The 20038-nt window shown below is 47.7% G+C and overlaps 1 protein-coding gene across 5 annotated transcripts in view; it reads left to right on the top strand.

Annotated features, from left to right (window-relative positions):
- The first annotated feature begins 351 nt into the window (after window positions 1–351).
- The window catches only part of RHPN1 (rhophilin Rho GTPase binding protein 1), a 31254-nt gene continuing 11567 nt past the window's right edge, over window positions 352–20038 (top strand). Inside the window, exons 1-6 of one of the 5 annotated variants that reach the window (XM_069780170.1) lie at window positions 352–783; window positions 10556–10674; window positions 14654–14782; window positions 18264–18357; window positions 18753–18830; window positions 19835–19959. In XM_069780170.1, the coding sequence (XP_069636271.1) occupies window positions 682–783; window positions 10556–10674; window positions 14654–14782; window positions 18264–18357; window positions 18753–18830; window positions 19835–19959 (647 nt within the window). In that variant the 5' untranslated portion in view covers window positions 352–681. Of the gene's footprint in view, window positions 784–10313; window positions 10442–10555; window positions 10675–14653; window positions 14783–18263; window positions 18358–18752; window positions 18831–19834; window positions 19960–20038 lie in introns of those variants that run through there. The other 4 variants (XM_069780172.1, XM_069780171.1, XM_069780174.1 and 1 more) reach the window with 4 other exon arrangements.

The following is a 20038-nucleotide window of genomic DNA, read 5'->3' on the forward strand; positions in this document are numbered from 1 at the left end:
TGGGGGGAGTCTCGTCTCTTTGGGGGGGCCCTGGGGCTTTATTCACCCCGGGGTGGGGGGTTGTAGGGCTGTGGGGTTTGCCCCCAGCTGGGGCATCTCGGTACGGGAGGGTTTTGTTTTTTTTGGGGGGGGTACCCCCTGGCTGAAGCATCACTGCAAAGAGGGTCTGGGGAGGGTCCCCCCCAATCTGGGGGGTGTCTGGGGGGGTTTGACGCTTTCCCCCCCTCATTCTGAGGTAGCTTTTGCAGGTGGGGGGTTGCCCCCCCACCCTGCATCTGAGGTAACTCTCACAAGGGGGGGGTGCCCCCCCCCCCCCCCAATCTGGGGTATCTCTTGCAAAGGGGGGGGGGTCTGTGGCGGTTTGCCCCCCCCCAGCTGAGGTAACTTTGCATGAGGGGAACCAGGCTGTGGGCTTGCATCTACCTAAATTTGCAGTATAAGAGAGCAGGGGCTAACGGGGGTTTAAGCCCCCCCACCCAGGATAGGACTGGGCTCTGACCCCCCCCCCATACACCCCCCCCCCGTGGGGGCTAGCAAGGTGTGGGGCTAGGCCAGGAGAACCAGAGAAGCCCAAGGAGGGGGTCCAGTAAGCCCCAGAGTCACCCAGTAAGGTCAGGTAGGAGCCCCCAGTTGCGCCCCGCTGCCCCCAAATTTCAGCCCGTGGATGCTGTGCCACTGGAGATGATGCCACCTGAAGAGAAGAGCCCGGACGGTGGCGAGGAAGGGGACAGGGCAAGTGGCCTCGTCCTCCTGCAAGCCCTGAAGAGCGGCAGCACCCGAAAGGTGAGGGCACGGCGGTGGGGGTGTCACGGGTGGGGTGTAGGGTGGCCAAGCCATCCGAGCGATGGTCCGTGGGGATGGTGGTCCCCCGTGGGTGGTGGGGGGATCCATCCTGGCCATCAAACCGTGCTGGGGGTGTCGGGGCAGGGCTTGGGGGGGGGCTGGATGGGGAAAGGACTTGGTGTGTGATTGAAATGGGTCCAGTAGCATCCGTAGGCAGCCCTACACAACCGTCTCATAGTTCATCTCTTAAACTCTGCTCCTCTATCCCATCTTCCTCCACTGGCTCCACCTGCAAGCTTACCAGTGACTTCTTTTAACCAAATTCTCCTCTATTTTGGTTTTTCTTCCTTCCTGCCCATAAGAAGATGGTCCAGCCAAGCACTGCCTGCTCCGTCACCGTCGGAGGTACCGGGCAGGGTGTTCCTCACTGGCACGTTTCTTCCCCCCCCGGGAGCTGCCCGCAAGGAAAGTCGGTGCAACGGCGGCCTGGCTATGCGTGCGAGATGGGGCCGATAGCTCCGCTGGCGTCACTCGTTTAATTAGTAACAGCGGGGTGAAACCCATGGGGATTGTCCTCGGGCTGCCATCAAACCCGCTGCTCGGCTTTCTCTGCCGTCCCTTGGGTGTCAATGCATGCTCCTGGGGTCGAGGAGGCTTTGAAGAACACTGCTTGTTGCAAGAAAAGATGAGTAAACATTAGTTTTTGGAGCTGTTTAAGTGTGTCTTCCGTTAGGTCTATCCCCTGGGAGCCAGCTTTATAAACTTGCAGTGAGTTTGCCCTGTAATCTGATCTCTTCTTGCAAGTATATAATTTTCAAAACTTGTTCTTCAGCAGAGAGCGGCATTTCTGCGGCCCGTTGGCAAAACAACCCAACACCTAAAAACCCTCCAAAACCCCCAACAACCAAAAAAGCAGAACTCGGACAGAGGTGGGTTTTTCTTCTTAAGCAAGGGTTGAGATTGCAACCTCGGCTGAACAAGGATCAATCTGATCTTGAGTCACTTGAGCCTGGCCTCTTTGACTGCAGCTAAAGAGGTTGCAACCTTAAACCAGGTTGGCGTTTACCCAGGGCCTTGTCTAAATAGCAGGTGCTGCTTGTAAGGAAAGATTAGCAGAACTTTTTTTCCCCCAATTTATTCTGCGTACAGACAAACCATTTCCCTTGTATGAGCACTTGGTTTACCCTGATTGGATCTACGGGACAGTAGCACAGAGGAGAATAACATAGGAAAATATTGCAGGGGAACTGGCAGGGGATATGCAGCATCTGTCATAACATGATTACTTTTTTAATTAAAAAAGTAATCACCTGATTAGATTTCCTACTAATGATATCAGTTGTTTATTTAGAAGAAACTACCAATATAGTCTCTTCTAGTTGTTTTTTCACCCTGAGAGCATCAGGAGCTGTGAATGCTGGCCACTGCATGTTTGCTCTCTTGCAGGGGATCTCAAATGCTGCTGTGATGGTGATTTTTTTTTTTTTTTTTTTTGCCTGGGTTCATGTACTGGGGCAGAAGATTTAGTACATCTGTTTCCTGCTGGCATTCTGCCCCAGCCCTCATGATGCCCTGTGCCTCCCCCAGCTCCATGGAGCAGTTTCACTCTCCTAAAATTCAAACTCTGGATGAAGGTTTTGCTGTTTAAAAACCCAATTCCCTGTATTTTTATCCTCCCCCCCCCATTTTATTTTTCCTTCCTCTTGCTGAGTGCATTAGCCAACGGTGAGGGCACTTCGTTGGGAAATTTAAAACCTTAATCCTCTACTCATTTGTTAAAAGGCTGTGTGATGTAACCATATTCTCAATAAAAGGTTTTAGAGGTTTTAGCTGGTAATGTCTCCCACAGAAAAACAGCTTGCAGCCGGACTGCTTCATGAGATTAGTTTCATGATAGGGACTTTTATGTATAAATAGATGTCCAGGGAGCAAAAACATGTGTTGTGACCTACTGGTTGTCTTGTAGTAACAGCCCATATTACTTTCTGAAATGCCCTTGGCTGGGAGGAGAAGGAAATTATCGATAATCTTTTAAAAAGGAGAATTTTAAAACCCGCTTTTGTGTGCGGAGTAGTTCTCTGGCTTTTGTTTTGCTTTCTATCCCACGGGCTAATGTGGCTAAACTGGGGTCACTTGGCCACTTGTCCTGTACTGACCTGACTCAAACTCGTGGGTTGCAAAGAGGAATAATAATCCCAGTTGACAGCTCTGACTCTATCAAAATAGCTTTTAGACTAGTGTGATTCTGGAAGTAAAACTGGTGCTGAGAGGTTGATGCTCCAGTTAGCCTATTTCTACAGCAAGTTTTCCAGCTGCTGGATCATCTGTGCACTTGGAAACACTCCTTTTTGGGGACAAAACTCTGTGTTAGGAAATATTATTGCCCTGAGAGTGGATGAAAATAAGTACCTGCCCTTTTTTTTTCTTCTTTTTTTTCAGGTGAGAGATGTTGTAAGCATTTACTGGGTATAGACCTGTAGGGTTGAGGTTGTACGTAGAGACCATGTGCTCAATGCGCAGGGCTGGGGTCATGGATCAAGGGTACCTCTGTTAGTGACAGTGGTAGCTTGTGTGTCAATGCTTCCTAGAACTGTAGAAATTGTTGTCATCTTTGGCTGTTCCTTGTCTCTGCACAGGTATTTTTCTCTAGCTTTTACTACAGAGCAAATGTTGATATTCTGGAGTGTGTCTTGATGCAAGCAGGGTGATTTAGTGGAGAGCAAACGGAGCTTGGACTTGACCAACTCTCATGGAATTGCCCGGCTTTGCCTGAGTTACGCTTCGTGGTTGGTGCCTGACCCTCCCAAGCGCTGATCTTCAGCTCTTCGTTCACCATCCCTGCTCGGGTTGAAGGCTTCCTGGGCACAAGCTGTCTGGTCTCCTTGTGCTTCAGCACCTTGTGTTCCTTCACGTGCTGTTTTCTTTAATTGCATCGTAAGCACAGACTGGTAGTGCTGGAAAGGTTGGTTGGTCTCTTGCTTGGTGGTGGTAAATGCTGTGGGAGCTCACCACCCAGGATTCACTGAGCAGACAGCTCTGAAGACTGAGGACCTTTAGGGTTAGCAACAAACCCAATCTGGCACGGCTTTGGTATTGCCCATCCATCCCAGTCCTACCTAAAGGAATTGCTCCTCTGGATGAGAGGACAGTTTGCAGATGGGATGACTCATGATGTCCAAAGGTTGCTGTGGCTCTATCTGGAGCATGACCCTTGTGGCTATCAGTTGATATTTCAGGCTTGGTTTGTAGCCTTGCTTGGCTTTGCCTTTGGCCCCAAAGTTTGTTTGTTTATTTATTTATTTTATTCTGACTGCCAGTTCTGTCTCTGTGTGTGTAGAAGGAGCACCTGGGTGGCTCTTGTGGGAGCTGCAGGGGTAGGATGAGATGAAGTGGAGGTGAGACACGGGGAGCCAGGCTCCAGCAGAGCTCCTGCCACTTTGTCTGAGGGGTGTATTTATGCCCCAAGCAACCAGCCTCAGCAGCTGGTTGGTATGAGGAGGGAACGAGGGCAGCACTGGAGAGGTCAAATGAGTGAAATCCCACCAGGTTGTCCAACAGAATTGTTGAACCATGTCCTTTTCCTTCCCTGGGAAAGGGTTGAATAATAACACTTTTGATGCCTTTTGACTCCCTTCCGTTAAAAAAAAGCAATAAGCTGCCCATTCCCTAGAATGGATAACTTAAAATAATCCTTAAGGCTTTAAGGAACATATGCAGCAGTTCGGTATAATGGTAATGCTGAAGGCAGTTGAGGCTTCAGGGGATGTAGCAGATGAGCATCATCAGTACCTTTGCTAAATGCAGCTGGGCTATGCTTGACATATGCATGGTATCCACCATCTCCCCAGTTGGTCTGAGCAGTGGAAGCTGAGATGGGCCTAATCCTGCCATTAGTTCTCAGCTATGTCCCTGAGCGCTGGTTGTCCAATATCAAGCATGTCACTCTGCATTGTGAGACTGGGTCCGAGCCTGTGTTGTCTGATGTGGGGTACCAGGACTGTGGTGCAGATGTGCTGCTGCCCATGTGCAGTGCTTGATCTTAATGACAAATCTTAAAGCAGGTAATTGATTTCCATCCAATGAGGTTATTCCCTCATTGAAAAAAAGAGAGAACTGTGGGTAAAAAATGCCTGACTTCTCTGAAGCAGCAGCTTATCCCTTATATATGGCACTGCCAGGCACCAAGGGTCTCCATATGTTTGTATACCCACATGGCAGTGATACAGGACTGGCTGGCGCCCTGCTCCCCTTCCAGCTTTCTCCTTGAACTTCCCTGTCCTTGGAGATGGGAAGGTTGTCTGCCTGGCAGTGGGGCTGGCTGTAGAGCCTAGGTCAGCAGCTGATGACAACTCGTCTCACCACTGCCGTATTATGAATGTCTGCAGTCTACGTGCAAATTAAACTTCTTTCATTTCTCCTGCTATTCTGTGGGCACTCTCCAGCCACTCTAACTGGCAGAAGTCCTGGTGGTGACTGTTTTGTGGCTAAAGCTGGTCTTGGAGATGGCGTGGCTTGCTCCATGCTTCAGCAGGTGGGCTGTAGAGCACATCTTGTGATCCAGCCAAGCTCTGCAAGTATCTAGGAGCTGTTGCTGCAATACCCATTGGGGATATAACTTAACCCCCAGCTGCAGAGCCCTTCCTGATTTCTCTGAAGAGATCCATGCCTGGCTTTTACCAGCATGCTCCTTATCTGTGCCTGTTCCACTGGACAGGGATGCAGCAGCCCCTCAAGCAACTGGATCTGCATCTCCATTTCTCTCTTGCTAATCACTTTAACAGCATGTCCTAGGATTGTGTTTTCCCTTCTCACAGGTGTCACAGTAACAACCTGCAGTTGTCCTTTGATTGCTTCATATACTCAAGTTTGGCTTTTGCTCAGTTGCTCCCAGTAACTGAGCTCCTGTTCTTCTAGCAGAAACGAAAGAGCAGAAATTAGTCCCTTTGTGCATGCCTTTGCCCTTTGGACTTGCTGACATCCACCTCTTCCTACAGGTGATTAGGTTTGTTTGTCATTAGTACTGGGAAAGCTGGGAGGCGGTGGCCGTATTTTGGCACCAGCGTCACAAGTGAAGCTCTAGGTGTGCCTTGTCACCCAGACATATCCAAGCTTCATCTCCTTGTGTTTGCTGGAGATGTAAAGTCCAAAGTACACTTGGTGATTATCTCTAAACAAACATTTCCTAAGGACTTGCTTATAGAAGGAAACCTAACCATGTAATTGCCCTGTTTAACACCCAGATGGGTGCTCTTGAACTGGAAGGGGTGTTGGGGAGTTAACACCGTTACATCATTGTATATGTTCCCTGCAAAGATAGGGTTTGAGTTGGCAGAAGCCTTGACATCCTTCAAAGGGGATCTGTTTCTCTTGGCCTCCTCTGGAAGGGGTCTTCTGGCCTCTTTCCTTTTCTTCCTTACGTGGAGGCATTGGCTAAGCACTTTCTGCAACACTGTCATCTTTCCATGCTGAGGGTTGAACGCAATGTTATTTGGCAGATGTCTTCTGAGCATAAAATGGCCTTGCTACAATGATACTGGCTCTAGTCCTGCTTTGTCAGAGGCAATAAACTTCAGAGCTGGACACAACTTGTATAACTTAATGACCCACACCTCATTCATTTTCATGGCTTTCTTAACATACACCACCCTCTGTGTGCATACGAGCTGTGCTGTTCCCTAGCTGCTACACAATTTATGGCCTCTTACTGGAAGAGTTATGTGCTTGCTTCTCTTTTGTAAAAGCTTTAAACTAGAAAGGCTAAGAAGTCTCATGTTCAACCTGGCTACTTCTTAAGCACACAAATTTACTTTTCTATTAATGTCCCTAGGTGCACCCCAAAGCCCAAGAGTCTGGTTGAAATAACACATCTTTCTTCTGACCTTACAGGGTTGACCTCAAGAGCTTGTACAAAGAAGAATTAAGCAAGGAAAATCCCTTTTATAACCCAGCAATGGGTTTTGGTGGTTTTTTTCCCTATGGCCTCCTTATGTAAGGCATGCTTAAATCCATCACTGCTTACTTTAGAAACTCTCTACTGTACTTTCTAGGTTTTAGTTGCAACTTGGAGAGTACGGGCACAGGCAAAGTGTTGGGTTCCTTTGAATGCAAGCTGTTGGAGGATGGACATGCTCTCTGCTTGACTCTCTATCTCCCTTATCTACCTTTTGACTTAAATATGGCCTTTTTTGCTTGTGATGTTGTTTCGTTTCATTTGCTTAGCCCAGGTTAACTCACATCTTACTCTAGAGCTGAATTTCCTTCTTGCACCCATATTTGTGAAATAACATTGTTTCTGCAATGCTCCAGGAGCAGCTGGAGACTAAGTTTGGTTGTTCTCCACGGTGGCCTTGGCATAATGCTTATATTGGTCCACACCAGCCAGGGATAATGCTTTGGGACCAACAGCAGATCCTCTTGAGGCAAAATGTGTTGCAATCCCATGGGTTACTGCAGTTACCCTACTTCATAAAGGGTGAGGAGGAAAGCAAGGTGTGGGGAGATCACAAAAAGTCCCTAAGGGCAGCAAGTCTCGAGATCCTGACTCGACATCCTCACAAGGCTTTGGCATTACATCAGGTGCTCCAATACCTGACTTTCCGGTACCTTTTTTCTGTTGGCTTAGGAGCCTGGATGGGAATTGATAATGATCTTATTAAATCTGATTGAGAAGACACCCAGTGTTCAGATGGGGAAGAAAAACCTCACAGCTCTACAAATGGCTTAGTGTCTCTTGGAGGGAGAAGTCTAAGCAAATCCAAATGCCATGATGTCCTGGATGTGGTTGAACCATGTTTTGTCCCCAGCTGCATCAGGGCTTGCAAGCGTTCCTGGACGTCAGCTCCTTTGTGCCCTTGTGAAAAGATGAAGTGATTAACAATTATCAGTGCTGCTCTCTTTGCGTGCTTGAGAGGGTTCTTGTTCATCAGCTTTGACACTGTGGTGACTTGAATTTTACCTCTTGGTGCTGTCTCAATCCAGGCATGGGAGACTTGGGAGCTGCCAAGTCAACTAGTTAAACCCCTTAATTGCTTTTGCAGTGAAGAGGCTTTAATGCTGTCTTTGAATATTTCGTAGAGTCATCCTAGTGTCTTCTCATGCCACTCTGCATCTCGCTTCTTTTCTTACTTAGCTGCTTCTTGCATTGCCTCCAGACAAAGAGGCATTCATGGACCTTCTCTGTGGTTTTGGATAGTCTTTCCACTTGTGCCTCTTCCATCATCTCTCACTTGCAGTTCCTCTGGCCTCCTGCCCATGCATTCAGGTAGTTTTTGTTCTTCCCCTGAAAAAAATCTTGAAATCCTCCGAGTGCTTTCAGGCAAACCTTTGCAAGAAGTGGAGAGGTCTCAAAGGTGAAACCTGTGGAAAGAGCTGGAGGTAGAGAAGAGGTGCTTTCCACCTCCAATAGTTCCTACAAGGGCTGTTGAGTTGTGGATGGATTTTTATGGCTCTAGAGGCAGAGACAGGGCCTGCATCCTGCTCACTTGCATGTATTTGGACATATTTGCATATGCATTTGGCTTGTGTGTCTCTGGAGCTGACAAGCGTGCACAGCTCTCATCTGTAAACCTGAGGGGCTGTTGAAATTTTAATAAGCACCACCTTCTCTTTATGGCATCTTTTCCCCCCCCTTAAGCCTTAATTTCCATATATAGGTTAACATCTCACACTGTATGAAGAAACATCATTAAAGGCACAATGTTTGTAATCATCAGCCTTTAATTAATAAAAGAAATGCTTGTGCAATATCTTGGGCTGCTGCATGAGCAGCTACTTTCTGGACAAGAGTTTGGTGCTGTCTCCTTTGCTTTGAGAGCCTCTGGGTGCTCAGATTTGAGTAGTGCCTGCATGGTTGGGTTGGGTTTTGGGTTTTTTGGAGGGGTTTTTTGTTTGTTTGGTTTTTTTCAAGGGACATGTTCAGCAATGACCCAGCTCCTTCTTGCTGGAGACAACCTGGCACGGTCCCTTCTTGGGCTTCATGGTGTTGGATTCTTCATCCTCTTCCTTTTTCTTCCAATTCCTGGATTTTTCCCTGGGGAGCGAATGGTATGTGCAAGATGAGTGGGTTCCCCAGTGCAAATCCAGAGGTAGCACTTCTGGACCAGCCGTTCCTGTATTTGCTTCTGACCCAAGACTTGTGCAGCTGTTGGGCTGCTTTCCTTAACGTCCTACTTAATTGCTTTTCCAGAATAATCAGGGTCTTGTGCTTCCAGCTTGTTCCTTCAGTAATTTCAACAAATTTATGGATTACTGTAAAGCACTAAGCCTGCAGATTTATGGACCAGATGGAATGACTGTTTCAGTGGTCTCCAATATACCAATTAGGAGCTCAAATCTTTCACTTAAATGAAAATGCCAATGTTAATCCTGGACCCTTTTCAAAGGAAGCACCACTTAGTGGACTTCAAATAGGAGAAATTAATTTTCAGAAAGCTGAAGTCCATGAAAATGCAAAATTTTCCATTCCCTACTTACTAATCAAAGCTGGTTGCATGGTTTTTTTGAGCAAGGATTTATTTTCTTCCTTTCCTACTTCCCCAGAAAAATCAAAGAATGTATTAGAAGTAAGTTTTCCCAGAGTAACACTGGGACCTACAGTGTTTTCTGGAGAGGTAACCAAGCGTTCCCCTGGCTTGTTGGATTTGAGACTGTTGTGACCTGTCCTGGAGGATGAGGTGAGACCTGGTGAAGTCCACTGAGATCTCTACAAGGAAGAAATTAGCTGAGAAGGTGTTTTGGACAGGACGAGAGCTGGCACTGTTGGAGCTCTGTAGAGTCTCTTGGGTGGCGAAACCCCTTCTTGATGTGGAGGCGAGGGGTCCACCAGCCTTGGTGGAGGGAAAGCAGTGGGGAGCAGGGCAAGACCGATGTGCATAGCAAACAAAGGTTTTCTAAGGGAAGCAAGAGGGTGAAATAGTGGCTTTGAGGAATTTCTTCTAGTGCTACAGTGGATCTTAATATGTTCTTGGAAGGATCTGCTCATGCTTTGCACTGGTGTATGAAAAGCAGGCTAGGTGGTCTCCATCCTCTTAAACTGGCCAGCCTTGTGCCCTCCCAAACAGGGGGTGTTCTTCTTTTTCTTTTTTTCTTTTTTTTTTTTTTATCCAGGGGTCTTTTAGAGGCTCATTTCATCCGTCTGAACCTCTTCTCGCACAATGGAAATCATGTCTGCTTGGGCAGAGCTTTTGTGGCCCTAGATTCGGAGACCCTGCTTGTGGCAACCTCTTTGCCTGGGGCATCCCATAATAACCTCTTGCCCCCATGAGACAGGGGGATATCGCCATCTGTTATTTCCTGAAGTTGGAGATTAAATGTGTTTCCCTGTCTGCAGAAAGTCCGAGCCAAAGCCAAGGAAGGAGACAGGGATGGAATTAATTTACTGCTTTGTGCAACTCATTTCTCCACCCCCATGAACTCTTGACTTGCTGCCTGCACTCAATTCCCTATAGCCGGCGGGCGGTGGGAGCGCTTATAGACATAGGGTCACATCTGTTCCTGAGCTCAAGGGTTATATTGAGCTCATCTGTAGCTCCCTGGGTCTTGTCTTGTGTCTGGATGGTGAGACCCTGGGAAAGAGATGCTTAGTTCCTGTATCCTTTCATGGTTGTATTTGGGAAGCCTTTTCTGAATAGCTTTGAAAATAAATTGCTGTAAGCAACAGGTAGTATTAGATAATAAAACTGTTATTTTGAGTGCAATGCCAGGCTCTGAAAATGCCCTTTTTAATCCACAAATGGTGGGGTTTTTTTGGTGAGACCCTGCTCCTCTCTTTCAGCAGGGCTGTGACCCCTTTGCTCAGACCCAGCGCAGCAAACTGCAGCATCGCCGGGCACGGATTAACCAGCAGATCAACAAGGAGATGAGGATGCGAGCGGGGGCAGAAAATCTCTTCAGGTGAGTCCTGGTCCCCAGAACATCCTTCTGGCCCAGGGATTTGGCTGGTGGAGAGAAATATGGTCTTGATGTCTAGCAGGCAGCTGATGCTGGCACTCCATGGCTACGGCTGGGGTTTGCTCGGTCTTCCCTTGATTTTGCAGCATTTATCCTAGAAATGCCTGTCCTCCATTCGGTGCAATGCTGATGCTGTGCAGTTTAATGAAAAATTATAGTTTTAATGTCCTGGAAGCCTGGTACAAAGCAGGGTGTGAGCAGATGGAATAATGGGAATAAATGTTTAACTGGGATTGAGCTCGGACTGCAGAGCTCCTGCCTGATAACCCCAACAAGTGGGTTAAATCCAGTTTTAGTCCCCATCCCAATGCTTCCATCAGAGCAGAATCTGAAAATACAGGTATGTCTTTGCAGATGGGCACAGTCCGGTGGCTCTTCGCCCTGTTAGAAAATGCATTTATGGGATGGTGCAAAAGCTGGCACCTTTGCATGGCTTTTGGATTGCAGCTGGTCCAGCAGAAGCAGAGCCAGCACGTTACTGCCTTCCCCTGTAGAGCATTCATGATGCAATCGCATGAATTTTTGCAGCTATTTTATCTTTTTTTAACACAAGGATAACCTTTTTTTGTAGCTTTTATGTGTATCATGCTCCTGTAGGATATTGGAGCACATATGCAGGGTGGGCAGGTCTGTTAATATAAGAAGATGTCATAAGGCTGCCCTAAAATAGCTTTTTTTTGGTATATTTTGCCAGTTCATTGATTATTTTTTGTTCTTCCTCCCAATAAAATAAGATTGACTTTTCACTTCTGAACTTGAATGATTTAACATCAGTGGTGTGTGCCTATTGGACCTGGAAGAAGGGAGTAATAGTTGCTCCACCGAACTATAGGAAGAAATATAGCGGTGGGGCTTCCCCAGGGGAGATGAGGCTACAGCCCCCATACCCCACTGCTTCAACCAGGCTGCTGTGCCTCACATAATTAAAAAAAGGCCATGAAATCCCAACGTGTGCTGCTCCACACGACTCCCCTTTATTATTAAAAAAAAAAAAGTGTGTGTGTAAATATGCTGGCTCAGCAGAAATGTGTCTGGCCACAGTTTTGGTGCAAACAGCGGGAATTGGAGCCGCGTGCAGGGGAGTGAGCAAAAATGTGGTGCAAAACACATCTTAATTACTTGGCCAGGGAAATGCACTAATGGGGCTCTTTTTTTTTCTTTTTTTTTTTCTCTGGATCAGCAGTTTGAATGTCCTTTGGTAGCAGCCACTTTTCCTCCCTCCCACAAGTCCGCTTTGCAGCTGAGTAATAATGTTGGTTTCTGGGTGCTACGGTGCTCAGAGCTTATGAAACATGGGAAATCTGGGGGGGCAAAGGGGAAAAAAAAATCATGCTAGTGCCTGAAATTAAAGCCTGAAAGGGGGTGTTATGTTGTAAGTCTAAAGGTTATTGCTTAAAAATTATAGACTTGAGACTTGCGTGGAGAAACTTCCTTTGCGTCTCTATGCCAGTGCTAAATGCAAATAGAAAAAAGCTGTGGATTGCCCAGCCTGGAGCAGACTTTGCAGCTGAACTTGCTGGTTTCTTTGCCTCTGCAAAAAAAAAAAAAAAAAAATCCCTGCAACTCTGCTTTTAAAAAAATAATCTTCTGAACTGTTCTGTTCAGCATATCGGTCTCCTTTCCTGGAGAGGTTGCCATGAATGGTGTGTTGGAAAAAACGCACGTGGTGTTTGCTCAGCAGTGTTAAGAGGGTTTGTTTGCTGGATAAATAAATGGGCAGAGGCAGTGGAAACCTTTTCCTTTCTTGTTCAAATACTGAGGCTGAGGGAAGCAATCAGGGAGATAAAGGTGTTGCCAATAAACCAGTTTCTTAAAAAGAAATTTAAAAAAAAATCAGAAGTCTTTTTTTTGGTGTTAGCTAGGCAAACAGCTGATAACTTTACTGAGGAGGTTGATGGAGCTATGTAAGCTCTGCATGGTCACACGGAGATCAGAGTTTGCCCCAGACAGGGAGCATGAAGTGCCTCAGTGCAGGTTTGCTCATGGAAATGACTGAGTGCTTCCCTAAATTACCTCTCTGAGAGGTATTGTGCTCTTAATTGTTGCATGTGGCACTTGCATAGTGAAAACTGAAGTGCCCCGAAGTGATGTTGGGCTTCAAAACCTGAACCTGGTGACCAATCCTGGAAAAACTTGCATGTGTGTGCAAAATCCTGCAGAGCAAAATTGGGCTTTGCAGGGCGATACATCCTTTCTGCTGCAGAGCAGGGGTGAAAGCACTGATCAGAAATATATCGTGTATATGCAAATGTTACCCCGGTGTCGCTGGGTTGCAAATCAGCACAAATCAGCTATTGGTAACACAAGAAATTAAAAAAAAACAAAAAACAGATATTGTTGCCAGCTGGGAGCAAGAAGGGGAAACTCTCTTTAATTCATATTGGAAGAAAATTGTAGCCACAGCAGTGATGCACCTATGTCCTAGAGGTGTTGTGATGCGTGGAGGACTAAAATAGCGACTAAGTACTGGTTTATATGGAAAGAGGGTGATTACTGTGCTGATACTGTATGGGGAATTGCAGAAATGCTGAAGGATGTTTAAATGGCAGCGGCCCTGAAGACCTTTGGATCTGCTGTGGTTTTGCTTTGTTTGTTTAGAATAAAAAAATGCTTTGGTCTTGGGAAATCCCAGCAAAGGGGAGTCAGGGGAGGAGACACTAAAGGATCAGCATCTTAAAAAGAAAAACAGCATAGCTCCTTCTACTGCCCTGAGCCAGGTCAGGGCAAGGTCCCTGAAGGATGCTATCCACAAAAAAACAAGTCAAAGGCAACATGCTCTGCAAAAGGTGGGGGAAAGCGATGCCCTGACTGAGCAGAGCTCATGCATGTGTTGTTTTTCTTGGAGCCTGTCATGATTTAGCATGAGCAGCCAGAGCCCCTTTCAGCCAACAACTGCAGGCTGTCAGTTCTGGGTTATCTCTCCCCGCTTTCCTTTGGAGCAGATAAGAAGGTTATAATCAGCCTGGGAGTTTGTCTTGCTGGGAGCAGGCAGCTGAAATCAGTCCTTGGTGTTTACATCTCCCGACCTGCACGAGTGGGGAAGGGAGAGCAGGGTCTGGCTCTACTAATGGGTACACACAGCAAGCCTCTTCCCTTGCAGAAGGGTTGTTTGCACTGAAAAATAAGTTTTTCCTCTTCAAACACAACCATAAAGCACTTCTATTTGGTGTGGGAGAGTACCTTGAGTACTCATAGCTGAATCTGAAGCTACACTGGAGGCGGGGGCATGGATGGGCAAGGGGAACATTGCTCTGGGGCAGAAATAGCAGGTTCATCTGAGTAGGGTACAACACTGTAATGAGTTTTGCCTGGCCTCTACCTTCAGGGCACAGTGGTCTGGATACTCTGGCTTCCCTGGTCCCAAAAGGCTGAGAGAGTTGGCATTGTTCAGCCTGGAGAAGAGAAGGCTCTGGGGAGACCTTATAGCAGCCTTTCAGTACTTAAAGGGGGCTTATAAGAAAGACAGACAGACTTTTTAGCAGGGCCTGTAGCAATAGGACACTGGGTAATGGTTTTAAAGTAAAAGACGGTAGATTTAGACTACATATAAGGAAGAATTTTTTTTACAATGAGGGTGGTGAGACACTGGCCCAGGTTGCCCAGAGAGGTGGTTGATGCCCCATTCCTGGAAACATTCCAGATCAGGCTGGACGGGGCTCTGAGCAACCTGATCTAGTTGAAGAAGTCCCTGATCATGGCAGGGGGATTGGACTAGATGACCTTTAAAGGTCCCTTCCAATCCAAACCATTCTGTGATTATGTGCAGAGCAAGAGGCACGGTTCTGCAGGAAGGTTTGGATAGATGCACATGGTATTGTACCACTGGGTAACTTAATCTCGATTTATCAATGCAACCAAGTGTTGATAAATAAAGGCATTGATGAAATGGGGGAGGTTTTATCCACACAGTGTTGTCTTGCAGGGCCACCAGTAACCACAAAGTCAAAGAGACAGTCGCCCTGGAGCTGAGCTACGTGAACTCCAACCTGCAGCTGCTGAAGGAGGAGCTGGAGGAGCTGAACAGCAGCATGGATGTGTACCAGAATGACAGGTACACCGAGCAGCCAAGCCAGGCAGGCAGCTCCCTGTGATGTGGGAAGAGCAGCTTGCTCACTTGGGATTTTATTTTTATTATTATTATTGTTTCGCTTTCGCTTTTTCTGGGAGCAAGGCAGCCTCTTGCCTTGGACCTGTTGCTTTGTTTCCCTGTTCTGCACAGGATTTATTGCTCTGGCAAGGGACCACGAGGTGGTGGCTGGAGAACAGGGGAGGACACGGGCATGGGCCATATTTGCTGTGAACAGTTTTTCATCCTGGGAATGTCAGTGTTTCATTTATAGAGCTGCAAGGAGAGCAAACTCAATAGCTTTTTGTAGTAGATATTTAGATGTTCGGGGATGGATGGTGCATCCTCTGGACACTGATGTCCCAAAGCAGGAGGAATAGGTCAGAAACAACCATCTTTACTTGCATCCTCCCCCTTTCCTGAGCATCCCAGCAGAGCAAGAGTTTTTTCCAGTGGGTGAAATAGGGTATTTAGCAGAAGAAATTAAAAGCGTGGCTGCTCAGGAGCCCGACATCCTGTTCTGGCTGTTCCCAGTGCAGATTACTCACTGATTTCTTTTCCTATCGAGGGTATTAGGTTATTTTTCTCTCTTTCCGATGTTAGACCTTTGTTAATTGAAACATTCTGTTGCTTTGAAACGCTTAGCCAGCCACTTCAGGCTTGACTCACCGGAGCGGTAATCCTAGCACGCTCACCAGCAGCAAACCAACGTGCCAGGGCGGCTTGGCAGCACCATTTCACTGGGTGAGAAAAGCAGAAATCCCCGAGGCAGAACAGACCGGGGATGCTGCAGCAATGTGGGAGCCACTGCCGCTCCTTCCCTTCCTGAGATGGATGGGTGGACGGTGTTTGATGTCACCAAGCTGAGTGGTGCGGTTGACACATCTGAGGGATGGGATGCCATCCAGAGGGACCTGGACAAGCTCAAGAAGTGGGCCTGTGTGAACTTCTTGAAGCTCAACAAGGCCAAGTGCTGGGTCCTTCATCTGTGTCGGGACAAGCCCTGATACCAGTACAGGCTGGAGATGTATTGGGGGATGAAGAGATTGAGAGCAGCCCTGCCGAGAAGGACTTGGGGGTACTAGTGCATGAAAAGCTGGACATGAGCTGGCAATTTGCGCTCAGAGCCCAGAAAGCCAACCATATCCTGGGCTGCATCCAGAGCAGTGTGGCCAGCAGGTCCAGGGAGGGGATTCTCCCCCTCTACTCTGCTCTGGGGAGACCCCCTGGAGCACTGCGTCCAGCTCTGGGGTCCCCAGCACAAGACAGACACGGACCTGTTGGAGCGGGTCCAGAGGAGGGACACGGGAATGGTCCGAGGGCTGGAACACCTCTGCTATGGAGAAAGGCTGAGAGAGTTGGGATTGTTCAGCCTGAAGAATAGAAGGCTCTGGGGAGACCTTATAGCAGCCTTTCAGTACTTAAAGGGGGCTTATAAGAAAGACAGACAGACTTTTTAGCAGGGCCTGTAGCAATAGGACACTGGGTAATGGTTTTAAAGTAAAAGACGGTAGATTCAGACTAGATATAAGAAGAAAATTTTTATACTGGGGGTGGTGAAACACTGGCCCAGGTTGCCCAGAGAGGTGGTGGTTGCCCCATTCCTGGAAACATTCCAGATCAGGCTGGACGGGGCTCTGAGCAACCTGATCTAGTTGAAGATGTGCCTGCTAATGGCAGGGGGTTGGACTAGATGACCTTTAAAGGTCCCTTCCAACCCAAACTATTCTATGATTCCACGATTCTATGTTCTCCCACCATGCTTTTCCCGGTGCATGGTCCTCCTCAGGGGAGGATTGCTGTACTCCTGGGGACAGAGAGAGGTGCAAAGACCATCAGTGTCTCCATCCTGCAGGTTGCTGCAATGATATTTAATGTAGGACCAGGATGATCAGCATGCAGGATTGTGTTAGGGTCGCGGGGTCTCCTATTGGGAGAAAGCCAAGGGAGCCCATATCTCCACCACTCTTGGGTGTTTTCTGCACTCAGAGGGTCTGTTTGCAGTCTCTGAATGTAATCCTGGCTCTTGGGCCTTCTTTTTCTGTGCTAGAGGTAGGGATGCATGCAACATCTCCTGTGTTGCATGCATCCTCCCCAAGTTCTTCCTTATCAGGGATGCTCGGCTTTTCCAACCTGCTGCTTGTTTGCCCTGGTTTAAAAAAAACAGCGGCAGCAGCAACCCCAAAACCCTGCCCAGGCTGAACAAAAGCCCCTTTGTTTGCTCTAGGCATTGGATTCAAGCGGAAATCTTGTTAGGGAACGAGCAATAATGGCTTTTCTGCACTAATTATAGCTCTTGAAGCTGTTTATTCAGTATGAACAGATGAAAATATGGGTGCAACCTCCCTATCCCGCTCCCCAGGTTTTTGCAACTTTCTTTGCCTCTTTTCCTCCCTGGCCTAATGAGTGATGTGCTTACAAGTTATCAGTGGTTTCTGGAGGTAACGAGATGAGGCTGTTCTGCAAACCTGGGTTGGCGAGGGCTTGATCCTGCCTGACCCACCTCCCATCGTGCTCTCTGCCAAACTTTCTTGTCTCTTTAAACCAGTCCCCTGGGAGGCCAAGTATCTGAGGATGTGGTAACATGGCTCCGTGCCAGGGCTGGGGACATCCCCGAGGGATAGATGAGTATCAGGGAAAGCATTTGTGGAGCCGATGTGAGCTGCAGGTACTACGGCGGGTTCCCATTCCCCATCTCTGTATACAGGAGTTGGATGATGGGTTTAGCTTTGGGGCTCTTTGCAGGGCTGTAATTTTCCGCATGCTCCAGGCTCTGCTGCTTATACAGACCATTTCTTTACTTCTTGGCAGCAGAAAATCAAAATAGCTGCTAAATCCCCCAAAAGATAGTCCTTCCTGGCTGTCACCCTGCAGCGCTTCTTCCTCAGTGCTGCACAACTGCCCTGGTTTAATATTGAAACACGAATCACTCCCCAACTGGGTGTTCCCAGTGTCGTCGTCATCTTCAGCATTTTACAATATCGAATGGGCTCTGCGATAAGAGCTATTATTAGACAGCTGCTTTAAATAGAGGTAGAAAATTTCAATATCAGATGCAGCACTGCAGCTTGAGCAAGTCCTTATCAGCGCCAAAGCCCAGATTAGCATGTAGGAGTGGGTGAATCTGTGACCTGTGCTCGTATCACGCATTGTTCCCAAGGGCTGGTAATTAAAGCAGCTTCGTTACTGGAGCCTATTTTGTTGCTGTTGTACTTGTTATGGACAGAAAAGCAGAAGCTGGAGGAATAAGGGTGATGGTTTCAGGTTTTTTTCTGCGCACCTCCCCTCTCGCGCTGCCGTTCCCAACATCACATTGGGAAGAGCATCCTTCTGCTGTGCAGAGTCAGGTCCTCTTCTAGCTTTATCCTTTAATAGGAGCAGCAGAAGCTCAGGGCAAAAAGCCGCTCCATTTTAGTCCCTGACACCACAGGGTCTCTCCAAGGCTTTTAAACCAACCACCAAATAGGTTGTTGTCTTCTTCCAGTGAGTCCATCAGTGTCCCCATGATCCCTTTGGGCCTGAAGGAGACAAAGGAGCTGGATTTGCTGGTACCACTGAAGGTGAGCATCAGGGTTTTGCATGTTTGTTGAGATGCAAGATGATGGACTTGAGTGACCATGCACTTTGGGGGATGTTTCAGCACATGGGTACGGTTGGGCACTGTAAAGGAGGTGCTGCAGCAGCTGCAAAATATTTTCTGTTTTGGAACAGCTGCAGAAAAAAAATTATGGGGAGGAGCTGGACTTAAAACATGGGACAGTGGGAGATGAGGACCTGGAGATGCTGGAGAGCAAGAGCTGGGCAGGGGAGGAGATGTTTTTCCCTGGTGTGGGTTTCCTTGTGGGGAGAGCTGGCAAGTTGCTTATACAGAATCGCCCGAAGTCACCCTTTATATCATGAAAATCTGTTTTGAAGGGTGGCTCAGGATTTTCTCTTCTCTTGTTTCCCCATCCAGGATCTCATCAGTGAACACTATGGAGAGGAGGGCATTTTGTTTGAAAAAGAAATCAGAGAGTTCATGGAGCTACGGCAGGTCAGTGTCCCTTGAGTTGCAAAGTCCAGAATTGCTTGTTGGAGGTGCCACACTTTGCCCTGAGGGTCCCCTCATTCTCTCTCCAAACTGCACCCTTATCCTTGTGTCTCGGGGCATGGGATTCCCATGCTAGAGCACCTCGGCTTCAGTTCATAGGTTACAAAATATTACAGACCATTCAGTAATTGTTTTCTTTCTATGTCCTTTAACTCCCTGCTATCCTAGAACTGAACAGCAATAAAAGTTACAATGCAATCCATTACTGGTTTATGAATATTAGTTCACCCCCGGCAAGGCTAAATGACTCCTCTCTCTCCAGCTAGTGCTTGGAGAAGAGGAAATATAAAGCAAGCCAGTAAAGGTGAATTTTCTTCTGTCCTATGAAACAGATCTCATAAGTAACTTCAGATTTTGCCTTGCTGTGAAGCTTTGATCTGGGAGAGCGGAAAGAGGCTTGCTCAAGCCCTTGTGAAGGCCCTGATCCTGCTCTTCAGGCTGCGGGAGAGGAGCTCTGCAAAGCCAGGAGCTGGGAAAAGCCCTGTGGTTAAAATTAGGCGTTAGGAGAGGTCTGACCCTCCTCCTTGTGTCAGGTCAAAAGCTCAAGGGCTTTTTTATTAAGAGCAAAAAATCCTATTTCTTCCCTAGCATTTATTTCATCAGACTTTGCATGAGTTTCTCTTAAAAAAAAAGTAATAATCCCAGCTTGGTTTAGATGAACATTGCCTCCAGCACAGCTCCCAGGCTGCTGGCTCTGGATTTGGGTGCCTCAGCACTGAATTGGTGCCTCCCTGACCTTTCCCGCAACTCAACCTGTGTTGGGGGGGCTGCCTCCTGCTGCTGCACAGCCACTTGTCTGCTCTTGATCTGATCCTATTGATCTAATAACTAAGGTGGAGTTTATCTACCCCTGGGCTGGCCAGCATGTGCAGCTCCATAAATCCGACATTTCCTTCCCGTTTTCCCCCTCTCCTCTCACCCACGTGTCTCATCTCCCGTCCCCGCAGGCAATGCGCACCCCGAGCCGCAACGAAGCTGGGCTCGAGCTCTTGATGGAGTATTACAACCAGCTCTACTTCCTCGACAGCCGTTTCTTCCCTCCCACCAAAAGCCTGGGTGTCTTCTTCCACTGGTTGGTGCAGCTTTCCCCATCCCACCCAGGACATTACGAGTGGGGAGGGAGCCGGGGCCAAGCCTCCACGACGGGATTG

This window comes from Haliaeetus albicilla, chromosome 3 (genome assembly GCF_947461875.1).
Source record: "Haliaeetus albicilla chromosome 3, bHalAlb1.1, whole genome shotgun sequence".
In the NCBI taxonomy this organism is placed as follows: Eukaryota; Metazoa; Chordata; class Aves; order Accipitriformes; family Accipitridae; genus Haliaeetus; species Haliaeetus albicilla.